Source organism: Dermochelys coriacea, chromosome 2 (genome assembly GCF_009764565.3).
Source record: "Dermochelys coriacea isolate rDerCor1 chromosome 2, rDerCor1.pri.v4, whole genome shotgun sequence".
NCBI lineage: Eukaryota > Metazoa > Chordata > Testudines > Dermochelyidae > Dermochelys > Dermochelys coriacea.
The window spans coordinates 213,364,653-213,389,163 of NC_050069.1; the positions used below are offsets into that span (position 1 = coordinate 213,364,653).

Consider the following 24,511-nt stretch of genomic DNA (forward strand, 5'->3'; position numbering starts at 1 on the left):
CAAATTCTAGGATTTACCACACAGATTTCTGTTAAAGTTTGTTACATATATTTCATATAACTTCTGAATTACTAAAGGCGTTTTATGAAGTTAGCCCTTATCAGGCTACTTGTGTGATGACTTGCAATGCAGTCACGCTTAGTTTTGCTTTTCTAATTTCATCTTTTAAAAAGAAAAACTGAAACCTGCACCCACCAAAACATGTCAGACAAGAACTAAATGCGTTATGATGGAACAGTTATACATAGTGTAGGGCAGCTGGAAAAGTCCTAACAGCCAAGTCTGAAATAACACAATGATACACGCTTTAAGTTTCTGCTAACAAAGCTTATTTCTGACCAGGAAGCTAGAGTATTTTTTTTTTGTATATTAAACCTCCAAAAGTGACAGTTCTTCTTCATATCCTTACTATTTCCTTTTCAGCTCACCAAGGCCAAAATGTCTTTTTTTTTTTTTTTTTGTAAAACAAAAAATCAAAGCCAAATGGTAAAAATGCAAAGTTTTGGTTAAACAAACAGTCAGTATTTCAGTGGTTTTATCTGCAGCCTCCAGAACAGCTAAACAAAGCCAAGATATTGTCCATCTCTTTGACAGACAAAGAGCCTCAGAGGTCCAGAATGACATGCCCGAGGCTGGCACGTGATTGGAGTAATTAAATTAAATAGCAGGAAACATGTTTTCCATATGCCATTGCCTGGCCACACACAAACTGTAACAGTAAATCTTTTATATAACAACGGTTGGGGGGAAAGCGTAACTATTTTAGAAGTGCACGGTGCCCACAAAAATAATGCTAAAGTGAGAATAGCAGCATGTTCTGCAAGCTCCCTGTCTTTGGTCATTGTCCTCAAATGTTAAGTCAGTTATTTATTTTTAAAAGTGCAGCTCAAACTGCTAAGAGTATGTGAAAACTCAGGAATGTTCATTAAGACAAGCTGAAAACAGGTTAAAGAAAAAAAAATCTCCACACTGAAGTCAAGGGAAATTTCAGGTATTGCCTGAAATCAAGGTGCTAACACATTTTTGACAGCATTTTATCCTAATCCAGAGCTCAACAAATACTTCAGAACTGAAAGATAAATCCCTTTTCATACTTTTTAGTAATGATGTGAACTTAAATTTTGTATTTTGTGACAACGTGTCTGAAGGATACAGCACATTTATCTACACCTTCATATATCCAGATGAATTCACTTGGGTGGAATTTGTCACTCTTGTTTTTGGTTGGCACTGTTATTAGCACCATCTAGAATGCTAGTTTGGAACTAATATCTAGGAGTAGCTTTTAAATAGATGAGGATGTCAGATTAGATCACTGGTACAGTTTTTTGCACCACAGGGCCAAGACTGAAAACGGGAATGGAAGGAACTATTAATGAATGATTGTCACTGTGCTTTAAATGTCCAGTCACTGAGATTTCTAGGAGATGACTAATGACAGGTAAACCATTTCCCATATATGATATTCTCCAAATTATAAACTCGTTTTAACATAAAGAGGATTAAAAATCTGGGAAAATCCTACTTGGCACATCAAGACCTGTCTTTTAAAATAATTTTAATGAAACAAGAAGAAAAATGTGCCCAATATCTTTTTGGTTAAGTATTTATTGTGTATTTTTGCTAATATTTTTACCCCAAATGTGTTTCTGTAGCAGTTGGTCATAGTCTCAGCAGATATTTGAAGAGGTTTAGATTTCAGGGCGGGCACTGTATTAACATGTTAATCTTAATAATTGATAATGATATAATGAAATCAGGGTATAGTCTTCCAGCTGGAAAAATAATAGTGTAAATTTGTATTTCATAACGGGTATAACAGAGATGACAGGAGGTTGACTCTTGGCTCTGCCTCTGGTTATTATAATATGCACTCAAATTGTTAAATTGAGATTTATATATAACAAGTATAGAGACTAGAACAGAGGATAGTTTTTTTTCTACTTCTTTAATCCTGTGCTTACTGATTATAATCTCTATTACTAGACAAAGAAAATTCTTGTTTAATGATAAATCTAACATCATTGAAGGAGTCACAAAGAATAGAAGTGCAACAATCAATGTGGGTGTCATGCTAGGTATAAATAGTATAGTTGGTAGAAAATTTTTGAATTGAAACTTTTTTAAACAAAAATTCTCAAGCTTCATGAATTGACTCCCTGACAAAATTCAGTGAAGATCAGTTTTTATTTATTCAACCAGCTATAGAACTGGTCCAAATTATTAGATTTTTTTTGGGAAAACAGGAAAAAAAATACAAAAAAAATCACAGAATTGTACTTTAGAGAACTATTCATCACAGCTGTTTTTTTTTTAAACTATTATGTATAGTAAGTAAAACCCAGGATCCTCAGTCTTTATCTGTTCCAGAACTTCCCATTGAAGCAGTGAGGTTATGAGGAAGGGGCAGAGGTGCTACAAATCAGAAGGTACAAAGGGACAAAACCTGCCATCCACTTGAACGAGAGGAGACGCAGACCGGGCTAGAAGGGGTGGAGGGTGCTACTCCTGTGCCATCTTCCTCTGTCCCATCCCTTTCTTCACACACAATTTCCTAAGGGAGTGCAACATGAGCATTTTCCTGAAGAACTTATGGGTGGGCTTGGAGATGGCAGCAGGTGCTGTTGTCCTCAGTTTACCTTCCCACAGAAGTCATAATTATCCACTCAGGTACCTGGGACTTAAATTAATACTGTGTGAAGCAGCAATAACTAGGGCTCTATGCTTGTAACACTTCTAGAGAGGGTCTCCTTTGTGCAACAGCACCTGCCTTCCAATGACCATGCAGCCAGGCGACAGAAGGCCCAAGGAACACTGTGGAATACTGTGGTGGGTCCGTTACATCTGGGGACTTGTGAGGATATATGAACTGTTCCACTAAAATCATAGCAGGAAGCCAGGAAGGGGTGGGCTAGGGAAGTTTCTAGGCTGAAGCTCTTCAGTGAAGCAGAGGGAAACGCATAATAGCTTTAGGAATAAGATTGTTCTCTTTATTCTGATAAAGTTCACAGTTAGATAGCAAATGTTCCTGTAATTATTATGCTCTTTATCACCATAACTCTGAGGAACTCATGCTGCTTTCTCTGAGGAACGCTAAGCCAGTTTCACAGTGAACCTCACACAATTGTCCAAAGGGACAGTTTGAAGAGCATTTTGTGGAGTTTCCTTGCTGTTTTATTTCCCGCCTGTAGGTAACTGCAGGAGAGTGCAATTTAGTACTGCAGCCAATATTTAAAAAGGAAGTTCCCTCAAAACCTTTCTCCCTTGTTCTGTGATACATGATATTCTTTATGGTTTTCCCACTCAAAATCTTATCAATCCTTTAACCTGAGCACACTATTCCCAATCCAAATCACCCATCCCTATTCCCCTAGCCAAACACTTCTTGGACCCACCACATTTCCCCCAAAAGCTCCTCCAGAAGACTCCCTACCTGACAGCTGTTCCTCACAGCAGCAGCAATGGTGGTAGGCGGTTGTATTGTGACCTCTCTTTGTAGCAGTGGTGGAAGATGGGTTGTACTATGGCCTCTGGCTGTGGTGTGCATGGTCGGATGGCGAGTGGGTCTTCTCTGACGGTGGGCTGGGTAGCTAGCTTGGGAGTGAACACCTGCTGATTGATAAGCTACCAAAAGAAAATATCTCCAGGCACACCTGTCATCTGCTAGTGTTTTGAATCCTCTCAGATAGGTGTGAGGCCCAACACTTGTTCTGGTGGATGGCCTTCTCCTTGCATAGATATGTGAAGTACAGCTATACTCCTTCTTGACCCCTCTGAAGCATTTGATGCTGTTGATCAACAAAAACTCCTATTCGTCCTGCAGATTGAATACAATCAGTCCAAAATGGCTTGTGTCCTTTCTCTCAAACTGAGTCCAGAGCCCTGCAGAGTCCTACAAAGTTCAGTCTCATCGATATTATTCAACATCTATACCAAAATATTGCTGCAGTAGGTGAGACAACAGAGGTTGAAGTATCAACAGTACATTGATATCAACTACCCTACAAGTACATCTGATGTTAAGAACACAGACACCCAGATTTCTCAATCCCTAGGTGAAATTAGCACCTGGACTAAGAGCAGCTGGCTAGAGCTGAACCCAGTAAAAGTTGAGGGGCTATGGCCAGGAAGACAGAAGGGCTTCAAAGAACTTGCCTCCTCTGTAATATGGCCCTCTATTGTATGGCACCTGTCCTGCTAAGTTGGTGCATAGCCTTGTCCAGTGACACTGGATGCCCATATAACCAAGGAAGTAAGAAAAAGAATCAAATACCTATTTCCATCTGTGACTGGGCAGAAGATTTCACCTCATCCTATCAGATTCAGACCTTGTTACAACGATCCACCTATCCATGACCTCTAGGATTGATTATTGCAATTCAAATCTAGGATTGAAATCATATGTTCTGAAACCATCCATGTATGAACAAAATGCAGCAATCTATCTGCTTAGCAACTCAAGATGTATGAATGCATCATGCCATAGCTGTGGCATCCCATAGAAAAAAGTCCAGTTCAAGCTCTTTGTTCTGATACTGAAAGTCCTTTGTGAACTGGACCTAGCTACCTGAGCAATTGTGCTTTCCCGAGGACAATGACCTGCTATACAGCCATGTTCCACTGGAAGAGTGAAACTGCCAGTCAACAGTGGGAAGTTTGAGAGTGCAGGAGACAGAACTTTCCTCAGAGCAGCATCTAGACTCTGGAATTCACTGCCAGATGAGATGAGAATGAGCACTGGCCTCAGTGCATTGAGAGCAAGATACAAAACGTATTTTTTTGACTAAGCTTTCTTGTACCTGCCCGCAAACCCCCATTTCTCTAAAGTGAAATAACTAAACTAACAGAGTTATTTCTTTGAAAGGTTGGCATAAAATAGACATCCTTATTTCTAAATATGCAAGTGGATTCAAATACTATAAGGGTGGGAGACCATATGAGCACATAACTAGAGAGATCAAGAGCAGCAATTGGTGCAGTCCCAGAGAGGGCTGAAAGTTACAAGATGCAGAGTCCTTTTGGGCAGACTGCAAAACAATATTATCCTGCCCTTAAATCTGATTCCAGTCCACCTTCATCACACACCCAAGGGTTGAGTCTGTGGGATATCTCTCAAATTTAACAAGTTTTATTTTACATAAAGAGTGTGGTTGTGTCATGTGCAGTATTCACCATCCCCTCCTGCTGCACAAATGGTGTTCCACTGCTCTTCCTTCCAACCCTAATACTTGGTTTGCATTGGTTTTCAAGGCTCTCTGTGCAAAGAAAATCGCTAGAACTATTAAAAAAAACTATAATGAAAACTTAGAGTGTCTTTCATGGGGCACAAAGGACATTTCTGTTAGCAAAGGGTTTGTGCAAGTTGTTATAGTCCAAATTGCTTGCCTTAAGGCAGGGGTGGGCAAACTATGACCCGGGGGCCACATCTGGCCCTTCAGACATTTTAATATGGCCCTTGAGCTCCAGCTGGGGACCGGGGTCAAGGGGCTTGCCCCGCTCCACGCATCCCAGGGCTTTGCTCAGCTCCCGGAAGCAGCAGCATGTCCCTGTTCCACCTCCTATGCATGGGGCAGCCAGGGGGCTCCACACACTGCTCCCACAGCTCCCATTAGCTGGCAACCACAGCCAATGGGAGCTGCTGGGGCAGCTCCTGTGGATGGGGCTACACCTCTGCATAAGAGCTGGAGGGAGAACATGCCACTGCTTCTGGGAGCTGCTTGAGGTAAGCACCGCCCGGAGCCTGCACCCCTGCCCCAGCCCTGATCCCCCTCCGAACCCCTCGGTGCCAGCCCAGAGCATCCTCCTGCACCCCAACCCCTCATCACCAGTCCTACCCCAGAGCCTGCACCCCCAGTCGAAGCCCTAACCCCCTCCTGCACCCCAACCCCCAATTTAGTGAGCATTCATGGCCTGCCATACAATTTCAATATCCAGATGTGGCCCGCAGGCCAAAATTTGCCCACCCCTGCCTTAAAGGCATATGATGCAAATTCTTCCCTAGAAATGAATAGATTTGAGCTACTTGATGAAGTGAAATGTAAATGGAATGAGCAAGGTGGTGATGAATAGAGATCATATTTAGTGTTATTTTCTTCTATCAAAAATACATTAGAAATTGTATTGAAGATATAAGCGTATGGTCAGGAATTCAGCACGTTTAAAAATATCCATAAGACAATCCATCACACTACTCCACAGGAGATAAAACTTGAGCAATTTTCCATTTTGAGACAAAAGAAAATTATACAGATAAGAGAGAAGAAGAACTATAAGAGACTGTTAGATAAAATGCTAGAAGACCAAAAATAACCATCTTGAAAAAAAGAGGAGGTTTAGAGGGATTGCGGATGGGATAGGGAGTTTTTCATGTCTAAATCACGGTTTCAGCCATGGATCAAGCCTGATATATCCAAAAGATGGTCCTGCTGGCTGCTGTTTGGTGGTGTCTGTGAAATGAGTTGGCACAATCTGGTTGCTAAAAGATGGGTGGCCAGATAAATAAAGAACTCAGCCGCATAATTAATGTTAACTGTCAACTTTACAGGCATTCTCAGCAGAGCGGGGACTAGCTAAGGACTGAACAGTCCTGAAGAGACCCTAGAAGAGGTCCCCACCTAGTCGGGTCTGAGGTTTATTGCAGAGCAGTGTGAGGAAGCTCCTCTTTCAGTTTTGCTCAGAGTCTGACGGAATCTCATCCTGAAAACACACATTTTAAATGATAACAAAGAATAAAAGAACAAGCACTGGGAGTCACTGCAGCACACAAGTTGTATCACTTCAGGAGATTGACAATGGCCTAACTGTGTTGTCAGATGTGTAACCAAAACATCCCCGCTCTAGCTTCCCCTCATGGTGCAGGGGGGTTCTGAAGACATGCTTGGAATGCCCTACACTCCTCCAATCCCTGGACGCATAATGGGCCCTAACGGGCCGTTACCAGCTTACAATATTCAGAGCATCTTTGAGCTGCTCTAAGTAGCACCTGAGGCTGAACTGCTTCCAGGACTGAAGGGGCAGAATATTAGTGTAATGCCAGCCGCCCCACCTCCTAGATCCTGTGTGACACAGACTTAAGGAGCTGGCCTAGAAAGAAGAGTAATCTCATCATTGCTGAAGGCATTGAGTTGAGCTGGTATGCGCTGGAGTTTTGTACCTACAGTCTTCTGGTGACACAACATTTTCTCTAGAATTCTAAATACATTCAGAAACAGAATTAGGCCTCCATCCCTTCTTGTTGTGACAATATTATTTTGAACATGAACGGCAGTACCACATCTCTAAGGCCAAAATGCTGTCCCTTGCAAAAGACATAGAAGGCTCTAAATGGGCCCAACCCAGTACGGTTACACTGTGCAAGTGGATACTTTGAAGGGGGACCTTTCTTGCAGGGCTTTCTGGTGGTGTCGCTGCGGGCTGTGAAGGGGAGTGACGAGGAGATTCAGTGCGAAGTGAATTCATGGGTTAAAACAACTGGCCTAGGACTGGGAGCCTGTGAAGAGCTGCTATGCTCCAAGCCAGCCACTTGGTTGTGGAAGATTATTCCCCAGCCCTTCGTAGAGCCTCCGTGAAAAGCTCTTTATTCACACTCCTTGTGGGGTAAATGAACATTTGGTCTTATGAGTTGTGGACTGCCCTCCTTTGAATGTTGTTAGTGTGTTGACTCTGAAGCCCAGTAGCAACACTTTAAAATCTTAGCATTGTTAACTGTGTCTGCACACATCATTGTGACAGGCACATCTACCTGCTCTGATTTATGACTAGTTTGCCATTATAAGTGGTGCTTGGTTCCACACTCTTCCCATCCCCTCCTAAAGAAGGGCATCTCATTAATTTGTACAGCACCCAGCACAATGGGGTTCAGAGCTTGACTGGGCTTCTAGGCACTACTGTATCATAGATAATAAACTGGCCGTTGCATTGTACTGTGTTTTTAGAAATATAAGAACCATTCAGTTTTGTGATATAGAACAGAAAACAGATGCAGCTCCTAAGAATTGAAGTATACCATAAATGCCAGAAAACAGGACTAAAAATAAATATATGCTGTATAAACATATGGCATAAAGCTAGAGCAGCACCGGTAGAACACTGTAGGGCTACTGGGAAAAATACAGACTGATATACTCTACCTTGGCTATGCATTTAGATCTGACAGAGTTAGAATAAAAAGCAAAATTAAAAATCAAGGTGGGCTGAATTATACTGAAGATGAAAGGCACAAGGGACAATACACAACCAAATCACCAATACAAGCCTGTTACAGTCAACGGGATTATACCAGAATAACAGAGGATAATTTTACTCATGGTGAACTTCTCTTTTGCCTGAGGAGGACTTCAGTCTATGGACAGTACAATACTCAAAACTATGATCCTCCAGCAAGCAAATGAGGTACTGAAAAAGCTCTGTCACCTAGATGATGGGAATTGCATAAGGAAATCAGAAAGTAAACTAATAAATAACAAGCAAACAACATCCTTTAAATGGATAAGTAGGCCAGGCTGCTACTCGGACAGAACATAATACAGCAAAGTTAATTTTCTCACTAATTCTGGCTGCAAATTGTGGAGAGTTCATAACCCAGCGTTTTGGGAGTAATGTTCACAAAAAAATTTTACCTCAGAATGCCAGTGAAATAAAAACAGGGTACAGCTGGATTGCTCAGGATGGATACACAGAGTAAATCTTAGCGATCCTGATGATGATATGGTAATGAGAAAGATGCATGACTGAATTTCTGAATGGCAGAGATGTGTCAGCACTCCTCAGATTATTACTTCACTGCTCAGAGATTCAGCTTTTAATACTATTTTGTTAATAACAAACAATGAACAGATATTAAAGGGACAAGAACTGTATACAGCAGTGTATGGCTGAATAGAGTTTGTTTTCTCAGAGTACATAAGTTACATGAAGCATTTTTACTAATTTCGAAGTGATTGGTCACAAATTGCTACATATACAGGCTTTATTTTATACAGGACAGCATAGGTACCTATTGTTCCAAAGAAGAGACACCTTACCTCCCAAAAAAATTACATGTGGTATTTATTTGATTATAACTTTTGTTTCATTGCAACTTGCTTGGAAACATGGCAAATAAAAAAATCTTTTAGCTACACTCAGAAAATGAATGCTGTAAAATAAGCTCTTGGGTTATAGATGGAAAATGTTTAAAACTGCTATTCTGACATGTTTATTAAAATAACAGGCCTCATTTAAAAATTTTTTGTCAGAAGTATTATCTACTTCAAGACTTTAGTTTATAAATAGGTGATCAATATGGTAAGTTGTTACAGCAGTATGGTTAATGCTAATTAACCTGTTTAACTTTTTCAAATTAAGCCTTTTACCATTATTCTCTTTAGCTAGTAAGTATTTTGAGTATATCACTCAGATCATGGAAAAGTAGTGCTCATACAATTAACTGTAATGTAAAACTATATTTATGGAAACATGTTTATTCATATCTATTTATTTTAGAAACCATTTAACTTGGTGCAAGAACCACTGGAAGTGAAAGAGTTAAGAACTTAACCATTGCAGAGTTAGAGAAGATGGATAATAATTCTGCCAGGCCACCTTTTCAATATCTGATTTTCTGGATGCTTTATTTGCTCTTCACACATTCTTTGTAGCAAAATTTCAGAGACTCCTAACAATGAAAGTAGTTATGTATATTGGAATATGATTCCAATATATCTTCGTAAAAGTTAAAGCAAAGTTAGGGTCCAACTCAGGAAAGCATCACCCACCATTCAGCAAAGCACTTAAGCATATGGTTACAGTGCTTTTCAGAATCAGTGTTGAAAACCACCCTATAATTAGTCTGAAGTTCTCTCTCCAGATTTATATTTATAGGTAAACTTTGTTTTAACCAAGGTTTCAAGAGACATCCAAAACTTTCGTCAGTTTCAGATCAACAAATTGTAGGTTATGTATGAGTTTTGGAAATAGGAATGGAAATGATTTTCAAATAGCCCACATATTGGCTAATCAGGGGTCAGAAAATTTGGGTTTATCTGTATTTTATTTGTTCTGTATGGTACCATTGATGATCACATGTCCAAGACAAATGCCATAATGGGAAAATGAGCATGCATAGATATTATTTCCATTTGTTTTACAGTTTATAATGGCTGATGTAGGATCAAATAACAGACCAAAATAGACTTTGTGTAATCATTGTAAAAATAGTGTAATAAAAAATCTTGCTCCTAAAAGCTTTAATGGATTTTTTCAACAATGCGTAGTCAGCAGATTTGGTTATACAAAAAACAGAGCACCAACTAAAATTATCAACTTTACACAAAGCCAGATATATGAAAGGGGATCTTTTAAAAAAAGCTTTATTTGAGAAAGAAATAGACTTATATCAGAAGGCAAGAAAAGGAACATACAAACAGAATATATTTACAACACAAAACAAGAGATCACCTCCAGAGGTGTAGATTATAATAAATACAGTAGATTTAAAATGTAAGAGACATTTATCAATTAGAAATATGGTTATTTAACCCAGTTTTCCTTTTAACTGGTTCCATGTAGTTTCTTGATTCAATTCAGAGGCTATCAAATTCGAATAGAATTAAAGTCCACTGGCTTTACTGGGGTAACTTTCCTGAATGACACTATAAAAATATCTTTTGTTGTTTGTTACACTTCTTTGAAATGATATTGTACAAAAGTCTTCTCATTTGCAAGTTCCTCTGTAAATAAAATGTATTTTAAAAGATTGACTATCCCTTTTTGGTGAGGCTAAAATTAGGCTTGGTAGGAAATGAAATATAAACACAATGGGAAAAATACATATTTTCCTCTTTATATGCTTCATTATGTTGAATGTGCATGTTATTTTCCCCTTTGTTTTTAAGCATGGAGGACGGGGGGTATATTTAAGCAAAAAACATAAATTGTCAATTAACAAGTCTTTCCTATCCAAGCTGATATTAATGTTTCAGGAGGCCTTTCTTTTACAGCAACTATTTAAGTCATTTAATTTGTTTGGAGACTTTTTATGGAAAAGGATAATGTATCTTTAGAAGTCGCAACATTTTATAAGGGACTTTTACAATATTCGAGCAAAATGTAAACAACACATACTAATAACATATATTAGAACAACTACATTTGGCAAAACAGCTATCTCTTTTGAAACAGGATACTGCACCTTAAAATACCTTAGCTTTAGAAATATAAATATTTTGAATAGGAAAAAAAAACTGACAGGGACTCCAGGTCAGTTTTGGATTATCCATATTAAAGAGATCTTAATACAATGAATCTTTAACTAGCTTAACAAAAGTAAACCTATAAAACAAGGTAAACATATCAAAAGGGAATATGAAGGAAATGTTTCACTGGAAAGCTTCCTTAACAATTTCCCTACTTGCTTTGTTATTTTCTTTGACAATAAATCAATTCATAGAGTGCCCTTTAAAAACAGAGTAAAACACTATCCATCCCCCCATTCCTTCCCCCCACCCCCTTACATTCCTCAGTACATGAATCACTTGGACTTCCTGTTTCCATAAGGCATTTCCTGTTCACCCCCACAGAATCACTTTTCTGCAGGAGAACAGCAGGGACCTGACAAAGTACTGACTTAAATAAACAGTGCCTTCTATTGCATTCAGAGTTGTTCTGATTTTATAGCAAAAAAAGGACACCAGCATTCTGAAAGTACAGTCTGTATAAGTGCATTTATCATTTAGCAATTGTTAAAATACTTTTTACCAATTTAAATGACCTTTTGCCACATTTGGTGTCTTACACACTATGTCATTAATTTAGCACTTCAATGAGACCCTAATGGTAAAGGTTATACAATATTATATGATTAGTCTTTATGTAAAAAGTATTGACTATCTGATGATCTTTGTTTTTTCTACAATTACAGATATACCCTAATATCTGATTGGAACACAATGTTGCATATCATTCCTTGCTAATATTTGAATCTGCTTCATTTGATCATGCCTTTGTAGACAACATAATCAAATAGGGAAGAATGAAAAATACACTAAGAAGTGCAAAAGGAAAAACCTTTTAAAGAGTGCCTTGCCTTGTATGTTTACTTCCACTTTGCACTCCCAATATCTCCATAATCATACTCTATACACAAACCTAGGGCCTCTGGTATTGCAACCAATATCTGCCTAATGGAGAAAACAAACCTGCTCTTAACAGTGTTCAAGACTACAGCATGATACATTATATACATATAGGTGAAAGGAAAAAGTCAAGAAACCAGAAGAATTCAAAAATAGAGAATGTTTCATTGATCAGTTCTGAAAACAGACTCCAGCAACTACTGATCTCAACAAATTAGTTAAACAACAGTGAGTTCTAGTTCCCTAGAACTAACTGATGTGATGGAGTCTAGAGCGAAAACATGTTCTATGTATTAGGTACTGACTTTTGTAGAATAATTGAGTGCAGCAAGTAAAGTGGCCTTTAAAATGAGCGTCACTATGTTTTAAGAGTGCACACAAATGCATCCACCTTTGTTAGATTCTCTGAACACTAAAATGAAATTAGCTAGATCCATGAATCAAAAGACAGTCAATCTCTTATTCAAGCCCTAAAAATGCATTTGATGTTCAAATAATAACTTTTATTACAAATCCTGGAGCTAAATCTTTGCCTATTACCTGTTGCATAAAAGCAGCCTGCTCCCCAGATTCCATTTGCTGGGTTTGATTATCGTCATCAGTGTCCTGTGGCTCCTCTTTCACTTTCATAGCCTCCACATGCTGTCCTATTCTGTCATCCACACAAACGCTGCAGCTGTCATCCCTAATGCTGTTTCCACTAGAGGGAGCTCTTTCTTCCTGCATAGCATGATCTCCATGAAGCTCTTCTTCAGCTTCTTCTAGATGATTGCCAGGCTGCTTTAGCTGTTCAATGGATTTAGAGAGCAGCTGAAAGAGAGAGAGAAATTTAAAGTTGCTGCCTGTATTTCTCCACAGATGCCACAGGCTAAGGATTACTATATTTGTATTAAGAAAAGGAGTACTTGTGGCACCTTAGAGACTAACAAATTTATTAGAGCATAAGCTTTCGTGAGCTACAGCTCACTTCATCGGATGCATTTGGCCAAATGCATCCGATGAAGTGAGCTGTAGCTCACGAAAGCTTATGCTCTAATAAATTTGTTAGTCTCTAAGGTGCCACAAGTACTCCTTTTCTTTTTGCGAATACAGACTAACACGGCTGCTACTCTGAAACCTATATTTGTATTGACAAGTGAATCAAACCTTTCCTGGCAAAATTAGTTTAAGATGCAACTTTGCAGCAGAAGTTTATCAGAATGAAGAATGTAAGCTCCTCACTAACAGGATCCTATCGTCTTTCAATTTAGAAAATGCTATGTACAAATATAGCATTTTATAGTAATATTAAATTTAATAATAACAATATAGCAACATAGTTAACAACGTGTTTATAAATACTTCCATATAGACATTTTTAAAAATGATGTTCTTCCTAAAATACCTTATCAGTCAAACGTATATACGTTTTAATTCAAGTATTTAACTTGTAGTTCAGTACATTTTACACAATATAGTTTGCATTGAACTTCTAACAAGCTTAACAGAATTAATGATACACAAAAATATAAAAAGGGGAGAATTGAGTCATTAAAAGCTCATTTTCCATGTACAGCTTGTAAATACTGGAAGGCTGAAAAACAGGGTTTCTGTGATATTCAAAATTTCAGCAGCTGAAAGGTTAATATATTTTCCCTATCTAACTAATTTAGTCTGCACCTGTGGAACTAAATTTTGTGGTAAACATTTCCCCATTTATCTTCTGCATAGCACAGAAACTTCTGCTTTTGAAAGATTCTGTGCTTTGCTGGGTTTCCCTCTTTCCTGTCATTGATGGCGCTATGCCAATTTATACCAGGGAAGGCTCTAGGGCCTTTATTTTAGGTGGCAGTTAGCTTTTAGCAGATCTTTTTGTTAAAATATTATCAGTATTGAAACATGTTTACTGATGATAGAAAGAAAAGAGATCATGATTTACTTTAACTCAAATAAGTAGCCACACTGAAGCTGCCCTAATAATGAAAAGAAAATTTTATGTAGTGTCAAAATTAATTTTCAAAATGTGATACATGCTAAATCTTGTGTGAATCCTGGTACAGAACCCCAAAATGAAGAATCTATTAGAAGGGAAGAGGAGGTGGTGCAAGAAGGTGTCTACCAAGACACAGAGAATCAATGAATTTCAAACAATAGCACTGCCCAGGATATGCACTTCTCCCAGATCCACAAAGGTATTTAGGCACCCAAACCCCAGACTTAGATGTCTAACTTCCAGTTTTAGGAACCCTTGTGATCCGCAAAAGGCTGCCTAACCCTAAATGTTCACTGCAAGAGTTCCCTTGGTGTCTCTGTTTCTGCTTCCGAGTATGGACAGTGCTACCCCACTCTAGGCATCTGCCTATCTCCTGCCTACGCATCAGTATGATCCATGAAGTGGAGGGAAGATAGGTGCTCCGCCCCCTATTGGGCCCAATCCAGCAGGAGTTCTCAGAGACTGCCTACTGGAAAAGGTGTGTGTGTGGGGGGGCATTCCATAACTTTCAATCCAATGGTTATAGCACTTACCTGGGATGTGAGAGGCCCAGGTTTAGTTCCTTCCTCTGCCTGCTGGGGAATATAATTTGAATAGGGCTCTCCCACCTCTCAGGTGAATACTCCAACCACTAAGCTGAATATTCTGGAATATTCTGATGTGTGGGCTCCCTCCGTTTCTCTTATTGAAGCTGTTTCATTGTGTATAAATAAGGGGTCATTGTAGCCGGGGGACTGGACCTCCGGTCTTCCCATTTCCAGGCTACAGAGTCTCTCTCTGTCCCAATCACTCTAATTAATTATCCACCGTGGAACAACTTCAACAGGAGAGACTGAAGGGGCCCCACCATCAGACTATCTCATAGTTCAGTGGTTAGGGCACTCACCTGAACAGGAAGACTCCTGTTGAAACCCTTTCTCTCCCTCTTGTAGGAGGATGAAAATTGAACCTGGGTCTCCCACAGGTGAGTGTTCTAACCACTGGGCTAAAATTCTTAAGGTGGACACTGGAACCACCAGCCCCACCACCTCCTCCAGCCATTTTGTGTGGTGCAAAACTGGCCCCTAGCTCTTTCTCACAAGAAATAATTTAAGCGCCTAAGCCACCTGTCCCCAAAATGGGGTAGTTCCTGGCTGTGGATCACAAGCAGAGATAAGTGCCTCCCAGCAGTTCAGACTTAGGTATCTATCTTCATGAGATGGTCCCATTGGCTAGCTTAGGCGGCTCCTTGCTTAGCATGCTGGCTTTTGTGGAGAGCATTCTTAGACACCTGTCTCTCCCCATTCATTGTCTAGGGAGCCTAAGCACTTAACTCAAGCTTTGTGAATTGCTTTGTTGTTCCTGCAATTTTCTAGGTTCCAGAAAGTTAGCCCTTGCAACGCTCACCATCACAATGCCTAAGTCTCTTTGTGGATCCGGGCCTTCCTGTCTGTGCAGTTCCCATGGAACTCCCTGTTGAAATTATAGCAAATCCTCTCAGAAGCAACCACAGAGCACAGGCATTAGTGAAAATACTGTCAGCCATCTGCTTGCTTAAATATCTGCTGCAATGTAAGAGGGATTTCTGATGCAGAAAGGCATGTTTTGCACTTCCTTGTGTGAGTTTCTGGAATGTGGTCCAGTAACTGCACCTCTAACTTACTGGAAAATATGCAACAGGGCCTGAACCTGCAAATGCCTAATCTCAGGACTAGTCATTATTCATGTGAGCATATTGATTTGAAGTGATAAGAGTTTACAGGATCAAGCCCAAGATTTGATAGAGAAGTCTTCTGTGGTAGCGGAGTCGTGTCTTTGAGGACAAAATGTAAAATATTTTCTGATCTGCACTGGCTTGAATAGAGGTTGGCAGAAAATTTTCAGTGAAGAGTCCCTCTACTCTGGAACTTATTTTCCTTTTGGTGCAGCAGAGCCCAGAGGTGATATTTATTTTCCAAGGGTTTGAGGGTTTTTTTCCTCACAGGGAAGGCTTAATGGGGTATGAGTGGATTGGGAAGAGGGGATTTATGGTAGTTTGAGATATGTATCCAATAGCATTTTGTATGATGTTTAAAAAATTAATAAATAATGCAGGTGCCTAAAATTTGGGATTAGTGTTTTTTTATAAATGCAAAACATCCCTTTTAGGCTGTCGTCCACTTCCAGAATCATGGGCCGGTGTGAAAGAGAAGGATTTATGATGGTCACTGATTGAGGCAAGGGCCGAATTCACCCCACTTTCACTCATGTAGACATAGGATTAATAAGCAAAGTGCTGGAGGCCATAAAATCATCTTCTATTCTATTCCTAGATCCCACATCCAGATCATCTACAACACATCAGTCAGATTGTTTTCCATAAACATTAGGAAGCACCGACGAGATGTAATTGAAACAAAGAGCTACATCTCCTAGGCACTAATCATTAACACTAACCAGAGCGTGCAGCACAAAATAATAATAATAATTTTAAAAAGTTACTTTACCATTGTTGATCCTGAACAAGTTGTGTGTGTTACTGGGATAATTTGGGTTCTGTTCATTCCCCCACAGTAGGACAAGATTACCCAGGCCATTGAAGGTGCTGAGCCTTCAAGCAGATGCGTGCACCCACTTGTGCAGCTGTATTTGCAAGATCAGCGCTTACATCAAATAGTAGAGCTATTAAAAAAATATGTCCATGATGAAAGTCTTCAGGCATGAGAGAGAACCCTTTCGGGCACTGGTACTGAGGGCCACAGCAGCCCCCTTAAAAATCTCTGTTATATTCTAGTATTCATCAGTCACTTCAAATGCATTTTCAGTGCTGCAGGTGGCATCTTTATAAGCAGAGGAATCCCTGCTAGCGCAACTAATGCCAACTGACTCCTTATAAAGAAGAATCTGGAAAATTTCTCAGATCATACCAGTAAATGTTTTTCAGTTATTTCTCAGGGGCTGATACTGCCCAAGAAGGTAGTGGAGCTAACTACGTGTATGCAGAATAGTAGACTATTCTCTGTCTTTTTGTTAAACATCTGTTGGTGATCCCGCAGCAAAATAAAATTAAAAAGAGTCTGGCTGCTGGCTGGCTAGCAAGCAAACACAAGTTAAAACATCTGTGTGACAGATAATCATATACAGCTAGCATGAGTCACTGACGCTGATCCATCTGTAAAATATTCCATATGCCAGTTGTCTGACATCAGGTGGGTTACTCGGTAGGAGAATCCAAGAGAGACTGAGAGCTAGTCCACAGCACAGTTAGGGAGCATATTTCATTTCCTTATTGCTCTCCTTTCTTCTGTGCTTTCTCACTTTTATGTGGGCTTGTTCGCCTTCATGCTACTGTATGGCACTGTTCCTGAAAGCTGATGAGGCTACCCATTGTGTCATTTGGAGAAATTCACCTAAGTATGCCACGTGCTCAAATGCATTTTTGGATGACCTAATGAGTAGAGTGATGCAAGCACCTATAGGAGGGGTATTTTATTCTTAGACTACATTTAGTGGTAGCATGCATTTAAATCTGCAATATTGCTGTGTTAGGGCCTGATCCTGAATTACTGAAGTCAATTGGATATTTGCTAAAGACTTCACTGGGATCAAGGCCTTTGTAAGTAATAAATGTGTGCCTTGTTTCATAGATCTCAAAGTGCTTAACCAGATGGGTATACATTTCCCTATTTCTGGAGAAATAAAAATAAGGCAATAACGTGCCCAAGACCACATGGCAGATTAGAAGACGGAACCTTGAGTTTCCTTGAGTTCCAGCCATGTTCAGTCCACTAGTCTACAGCTACTTCTCCCTCCCTCCTTGAACATTCATTTTGTTTACGTGATTTAAAAGAGAGCTTGGCACTATCATATTATATTGCCAAATATACCTGATAGCACAAGGCTCTTCTAGTCACATATATTCATCATTAATGATCTGGATGATGGGATGGATTGCACCCTCAGCAAGTTCGCGGATCACACTAAGCTGGGAGGAGAGGTAGATATGCTGGAGGGTAGGGCTAGGGTCCAGAGTGACTTAGACAAACTGGCCAAAAGAAATCGGATGAGGTTCAACAAGGACAAGTGCGGAGTCCTGCACTTAGGATGAAAGAATCCCATGGACTGCTACAGGCTGGGGACCGACTGGCTAAGCGGCAGTTCTGCAGAAAAGGACCTGGGGATCAACAGTGGATGAGAAAATGGATATGAGTCAACAATGTACCTTTGTTGCCAAGAAGGCAAACGGCATATTGGGCTGCATTAGTAGGAGCATTGCCAGCAGATTGAAGGAGGTGATTATTCCCCTCTATTCAGACTGGTGAGGCCACATCTGGAGTATTGCGTTCAGTTTTGGGCCCCACACTACAAGGATGTGGAAAAATTGGAAAACGTCCAGCAGAGGGCAACAAAAATGATTAGGGGACTGGAACACATGACTTATGAGAAGAGACTGAGGGAACTGGGATTGTTTAGTCTGCAGAAGAGACGAATGAGGGGGGATTTGATAACAACCTTCAACTACCTGAAGGGGGGTTCCAAAGAGGATGGAGCTAAGCTGTTCTCAGTGGTGGCAGATGATAGAACAAGAAACAATGGTCTCAAACTGCAGTGGGGGAAGTCTAGGTTGGATATTAGGAAAAACTATTTCACTAGCAAGGTGGTGAAGCACTGAAAAGGGTAACCTAGGAAGGTGGTAGAATTCAATCCTTACAGAGGTTTTTAAGGCCTGGCTTGACAAAGCCCTGGCTGGGATGATTTATTTGGGGTTGGTCCTGCTTTGAGCAGGGGGTTGGACTAGAGGACCTCCTGAGGTCTCTTCCAATTCTAATCCTCTAGGATTCAATATGTTAAAAACATCAGTTTATACTTTATTTCCTGATATTACTCCTTCAACTTGTCTGATCATTTTGTTTCTGAATCTATAGTTAAATACATAGATTTGGATACTGCGAATGAATATGTTGTTTGCTAGCATGAATATTTAATAATAGTTTTGGAAAGAGGAGTCCTTAATTTGAGCTCTAATGAGGCTATACTTTAAAATAATGATAAAGTCATGTTTCAGTTAATGTTCTAAATTAGAATTGTACAAACTGGACTTCTCCAAAACAACATCCATACATGTTAGAGTTATTCAAATTGAGACAGCAGCTTAGAGAATGACCTCAAGCTACTGTAATCTATATTGTTTCATTTTTTTGTTTTAAGCTGTAAGGAATATGCATAAGTATTGTATAAGTATAAGAGTTCAACCAGAAAAGACATTAAAAGACAATTGTGGCTGCTTAGCTCTACAGGAAAACGGGGAGAGTGCGTAAATAATCTCGCCATTGAACACAGGCCTTTTATAGCTCTTTCCATGGCATGCATGTATCCTTTACAATGAATAAGCTGTTGTGAAATCCATAATTTCCTGATACTATTTAAATGAAAGGTTTCAGAGTAGCAGCCGTGTTAGTCTGTATCCGCAAAAAGAAAAGGAGGACTTGTGGCACCTTAGAGACTAACAAATTTATTTGAGCATAAGCTTTCGTGAGCTACAGCACACTTCATTGGATGCATTCAGAAAATACAGTGGGGAGATTTATATACACAAAGAACATGAAACAATGGGTGTTACCATACACACTGTAAGGAGAGTGATCAGGTAAGGTATTACCAGCAGGAGAGTGGCTGGTGCGGGGGAAACCTTTTGTAGTGATAATCAAGGTGGGCCATTTCCAGCAGTTGACAAGAATGTCTGAGGAACAGCTGCGGGGAGGAGGAGAATAAACATGGGGAAATAGTTTTACTTTGTGTAATGACACATCCACTCCCAGTCTTTATTCAAACCTAAATTAATTGTATCCAGTTTGCAAATTAATTCCAGTTCAGCAGTCTCTCGATGGAGTCTGTTTTTGAAGTTTTTTTGTTGAAGAATTGCCACTTTTAGGTCTGTAATCGAGTGACCAAAGAGACTGAAGTGTTCTCCGACTAGTTTTTGAATGTTATAATTCTTGACGTCTGATTTGTGTCCATCTATTCTTTTACGTAGAGACTGTCCAGTTTGGCCAATGTACATGGCAGAGGGGCATTGCTGGCACATGATGGCATATATCACATTGATAGATGCGCAGGTGAACGAGCCTCTGATGGAGTGGCTGATGTGATTAGGCCCTATGATGGTGTTCCCTGAATAGATATGTGGACCCAGTTGGCAACGGGCTTTGTTGCGAGGATAGGTTCCTGGGTTAGTGGTTCTGTTTTGTGGTGTGTGGTTGCTGGTGATTATTTGCTTCAGGTTGGGGGGCTGTCTGTAAGCAAGGACTGGCCTGTCTCCCACTATCTGTGAGAGTGATGGATCGTCCTTCGGGACAGGTTGTAGATCCTTGATGATGCATTGTAGAGGTCTTATTTGGGGGCTGAAGGTGATGGCTAGTGGCGTTCTGTTATTTTCTTTGTTGGTCCTGTCCTGTAGAAGGTAACTTCTGGCCTAATCACATCAGCCACACAATCAGAGGCTCGTTCACCTGCACATCTACCAATGTGATATATGCCATCATGTGCCAGCAATGCCCCTCTGCCATGTACATTGGCCAAACTGGACAGTCTCTACGTAAAAGAATAAATGGACACAAATCAGACGTCAAGAATTATAACGTTCAAAACCAGTCGGAGTACACTTCAACCTCTTGGTCACTCGATTACAGACCTAAGAGTGGCAATTCTTAAACAAAAAAACTTCAGAAACAGACTCCAACGAGAGACTGCTGAATTGGAATTAATTTGCAAACTGGATACAATTAACTTAGGCTTGAATAGAGACTGGGAGTGGATGGGTCATTACACAAAGTAAAACTATTTCCCCATGTTTATTCTCCTCCTCCCCACTGCTGTTCCTCAGACGTTCTTGTCAACTGCTGGAAATGGCCCACTTTGATTATCACTACAAAAGACCCTCCCCCCAACTCTCCTGCTGGTAATAGCTCACCTTACCTGATCACTCTCCTTACAGTGTGTATGGTAACACCCATTGTTTCATGTTCTCTGTGTATATAAATCTCCCCACTGTATTTTCCACTGAATGCATCCGATGAAGTGAGCTGTAGCTCACGAAAGTTTATGCTCAAATAAATTTGTTAGTCTCTAAGGTGCCACAAGTCCTCTTTTTTTTTTTTTTAAATGAAATGTCTCTATAAACATACAAGGTACAAGGCACCAAGAGTGAACCTGCAGCAATAGCCCTGTACATTTATTTCCATTAGAACTCGATCATCATATTTATGAATCAAATAAACATTGGAAGAGGAGGGAAAAACAATTTTCCATAAGCACGTATGTTTTTTGAATCAACATATCCATGCACTTAGCGAACTATGCTTGTAACCAGCTATGCTTGCATAACCAGTGTATTGGCCTGTTTGAAGACAGAAATTTTGAATTGAGCATGTACATAAGAAACTAAAGAGTCAGCTGTTCATTCAAAATTATTTTCCAAAGTAAGCATTGGTTCTAGTTCTCAATAAATAATCTGTCTATGGCAATGCATTATTCATTTATCGTTGTGAAAGCCTTGTCTGAAAAAGTGTGATTAGAATTTTTAAACCAGGAAGTGTGTTTGTGGGGTTCCCTCCTCTACCCTACCACTTGCTGGACATGGTGATCACACATAAGGATATGATGGAGAGCCAGATCCTGAGCTGGAGTGAGCTCAATGGAGGTATGCCAATTTACACTCACAGAAGATCTGTCCCAGACACAGTTTTAGCATTTTGCTAAACAGCTATTCATTTATTGCTTTAGTTGCCGAGAATTAGTTGACCACATTAAAAGTTGCTATTGAAAAACTCAGTTTTTTCTGTCAACAAACTCATATCAAGAACTAGAAACCTTCAAATTATTTTCCCTCTCTTTATATGCTTTATCTCAGTTATTATCATAATCTAAAGTACTCTCATTTCATTTCCCCGTGTATTTTTTTCTCTTTTTCTCACCTCAGAGTCATGCCTAACCATTGTTTTCTCATCCAAGTAAAAGACTTTATGAACAGATTAACAGCCTGAAGTGAAAACTGAAGGTCAAGCCCTTCTTCTTTTATCTTTAAGTTATGAAAGCAGCATTGGGAATTATAATGTATATTGCAAACTGTCCCATAACTTGACTGTTTAATTTCCCTCTCCAGTACAAAGTTTCATCATTACAAAGTAACATTGAACACTTAGTACAATATAAATATGTTATGTAATGACAATATGGGGAAGTGCTCCTATACTGATGGGGTAAAGTCCTAGTCCCATCAAAATCTTTGGGAGTTTTGCCATCAGTTTCACTGGGGCCAGGATTTCACCCACAGTCTGCACTGGTATAAACCACTTCTAAAGGAACAGAGCATGTTCACTTAATTCCCTCACTGCTTTAATTTCTGAGGTTTTCCTAAATTCAGACATCTGCCAATGGCCTTGTGTTTATATTAATTATACAGAAATCACATCTTTTAAGTAGTAAGGTCAAGGTTCTTTAGATACCCAAACAACATAAGGAGCCAAACAGTAAGATTTTTTGTTGCAATGTCAGTTTTTTGGTACCTGCTACAATAAGTTTAACTGGGTTCCTAGACATGCTATTCCTTTTATTGGGTAAAATGAAGTTCTAAAATGCTGATCAAAGGACTCCACAAGGAAACAAGCTGTCATTTAGACAGAAGTGTATTAAATCTGACAACAGCAAAGCCTATCTTCCAAAAGAAAAGCCCAGTTCAGGTTTCCACACATTTGATTTTTCAAAAGCAAGGGCAAGACTTTCCACCTACTTCTGGATGGGATGTCAAAATTTGCATTTCAGCTAGAATGTTTTGAGAAGGTCACTGTACTAGATCCCGTAGGTATAAATGTCAGACTCTAGTGAGGAGGTGTACTATTTCCCACATCAAAAACCTGACATCTGACAATTGACCAGAAGTAGTCCACAGGGAAACCTTCTCTTTGTTACTGAGGATAGAAGCACACCTCTTGGCTCAATGATTTGTTTCTTTTTAGAGTGGAAATGACCCAGGGAAATCTTTACCTCTGGCCTGTGTTAGGTTTTGTTTTTTATCACTCTAATCACAGCCTGGGTTTGTGGCTGGAAGTATATTTCCCTTACAAAGAAAAGGAACCATATTTTATGCCTGTAGTTTTGCAAACTAAAATGCTTTACAAATCATGAGTTTAGCTGTATAGCCACTGTTTTTCCCTTGTCACTGCTATAGCTCCCAATTGCCATAAAAAGGGATTCCTTGACGTTCAGGGCTTTATATCATGCCATAAAAAATTATTCCAAGCTGAAACATCAAATATAGCATTTCCATTTGCATGATTAAAAAAGTATTGATTTAAAGTTTTAAAAATAAATGTCATGAAATGCCAGTAATTTCCAGAAGGGCAGAGTAAGAAGATGCAGGGGAAAGGGATAGTATCTTGTCCTGAGCTCATAACAACTGAGTGTTATTTTATTTCGAGAGTCTTGCCATCTCAAAAATTGCTTTCCTAGGTTTCCAAGTTAAAACTGCTAAGAAAATGCTTCAGAGTATCTGATTTATTAAATAAAGTGCATCTTTTCATAAACAAAATTTAGAAAATAGAATGATAGATTTTTACACACTTCACTTTACTGCCTTCTTACAGAAATGCAATGGGCAACAGGACCAGTGGGAAAACATTAGATGCACATATATTCTTGGGACATGGAAAGACGCTGCACTGTATTGTTTAAGAACCAAATAATCCAGCTTTGCAGCCATTTTTATTTTGCTTTAAATAACCCCACAAACTAAAGTCATCAGTAGGATATCATGAACAGATAACTTTAACTTCAAGTAGAGCAAACTTTTAGCTGATCAGCCCTATCCTATCCATTTTATTAATGCCTTTACAAATGTTTTAATCCAAAACAAGCTGACCACCTGGAGATGAAAAGACAGTTTTGAATTATTTCTTTTTAGCAAAATTTTAAGAGTGAACACAGTACACTCTGTGGTGAATAATTTCATAGTTCAGGTAAACATCTAAAGCTTATTGTAAGTGAAGGGCTGTTCAATCTCAAGCAATAATTTAATAACACAATTGTATGTTTCCCTCTCATTCATATAACATTTTAAGTTACCACAGTACTCGAGATGATCACCCGCCTTCTCAGTTGTTCAGTCATCACTCTCTTCTATAGCCTTATGGTGACTGTTCTTTAAATTTAATTTATTTATACAGGTTCTCCCTTTAGATATATGAAGATCACCTCTTGCTTTGTGTAGGTTTGCAGAGAACAGCTACATAACCAGAACAGCAGCAGTTTTCAGTAATCTCTCTAAGATGTACAGTTACAAGAATGGTTTCAGAGTAGCAGCCCTGTTAGTCTGTATCCGCAAAAAGGACAGGAGTACTTGAGGCACCTTAGAGACTTACACATTTATTAGAGCATAAGCTTTCGTGGGCTACAGCCCACTTCATCGGATGCT

General features: G+C 39.4%; 1 protein-coding gene across 14 annotated transcripts in view; it reads right to left on the reverse strand.

The window, feature by feature from the left end:
- HDAC9 (histone deacetylase 9) overlaps nucleotides 1-24,511 on the reverse strand; it is a 668,907-nt gene that overhangs the window by 211,840 nt on the left and 432,556 nt on the right. For 12 of the 14 annotated variants that reach the window (XM_043509212.1, XM_043509214.1, XM_043509210.1 and 9 more), the window contains one exon: nucleotides 10,336-12,923. In XM_043509212.1, coding sequence (XP_043365147.1) covers nucleotides 12,603-12,923 — 321 coding nt within the window. In that variant the 3' untranslated portion in view covers nucleotides 10,336-12,602. Of the gene's footprint in view, nucleotides 1-10,335; nucleotides 12,924-24,511 lie in introns of those variants that run through there. The other 2 variants (XM_038391401.2, XM_043509209.1) reach the window with 1 other exon arrangement.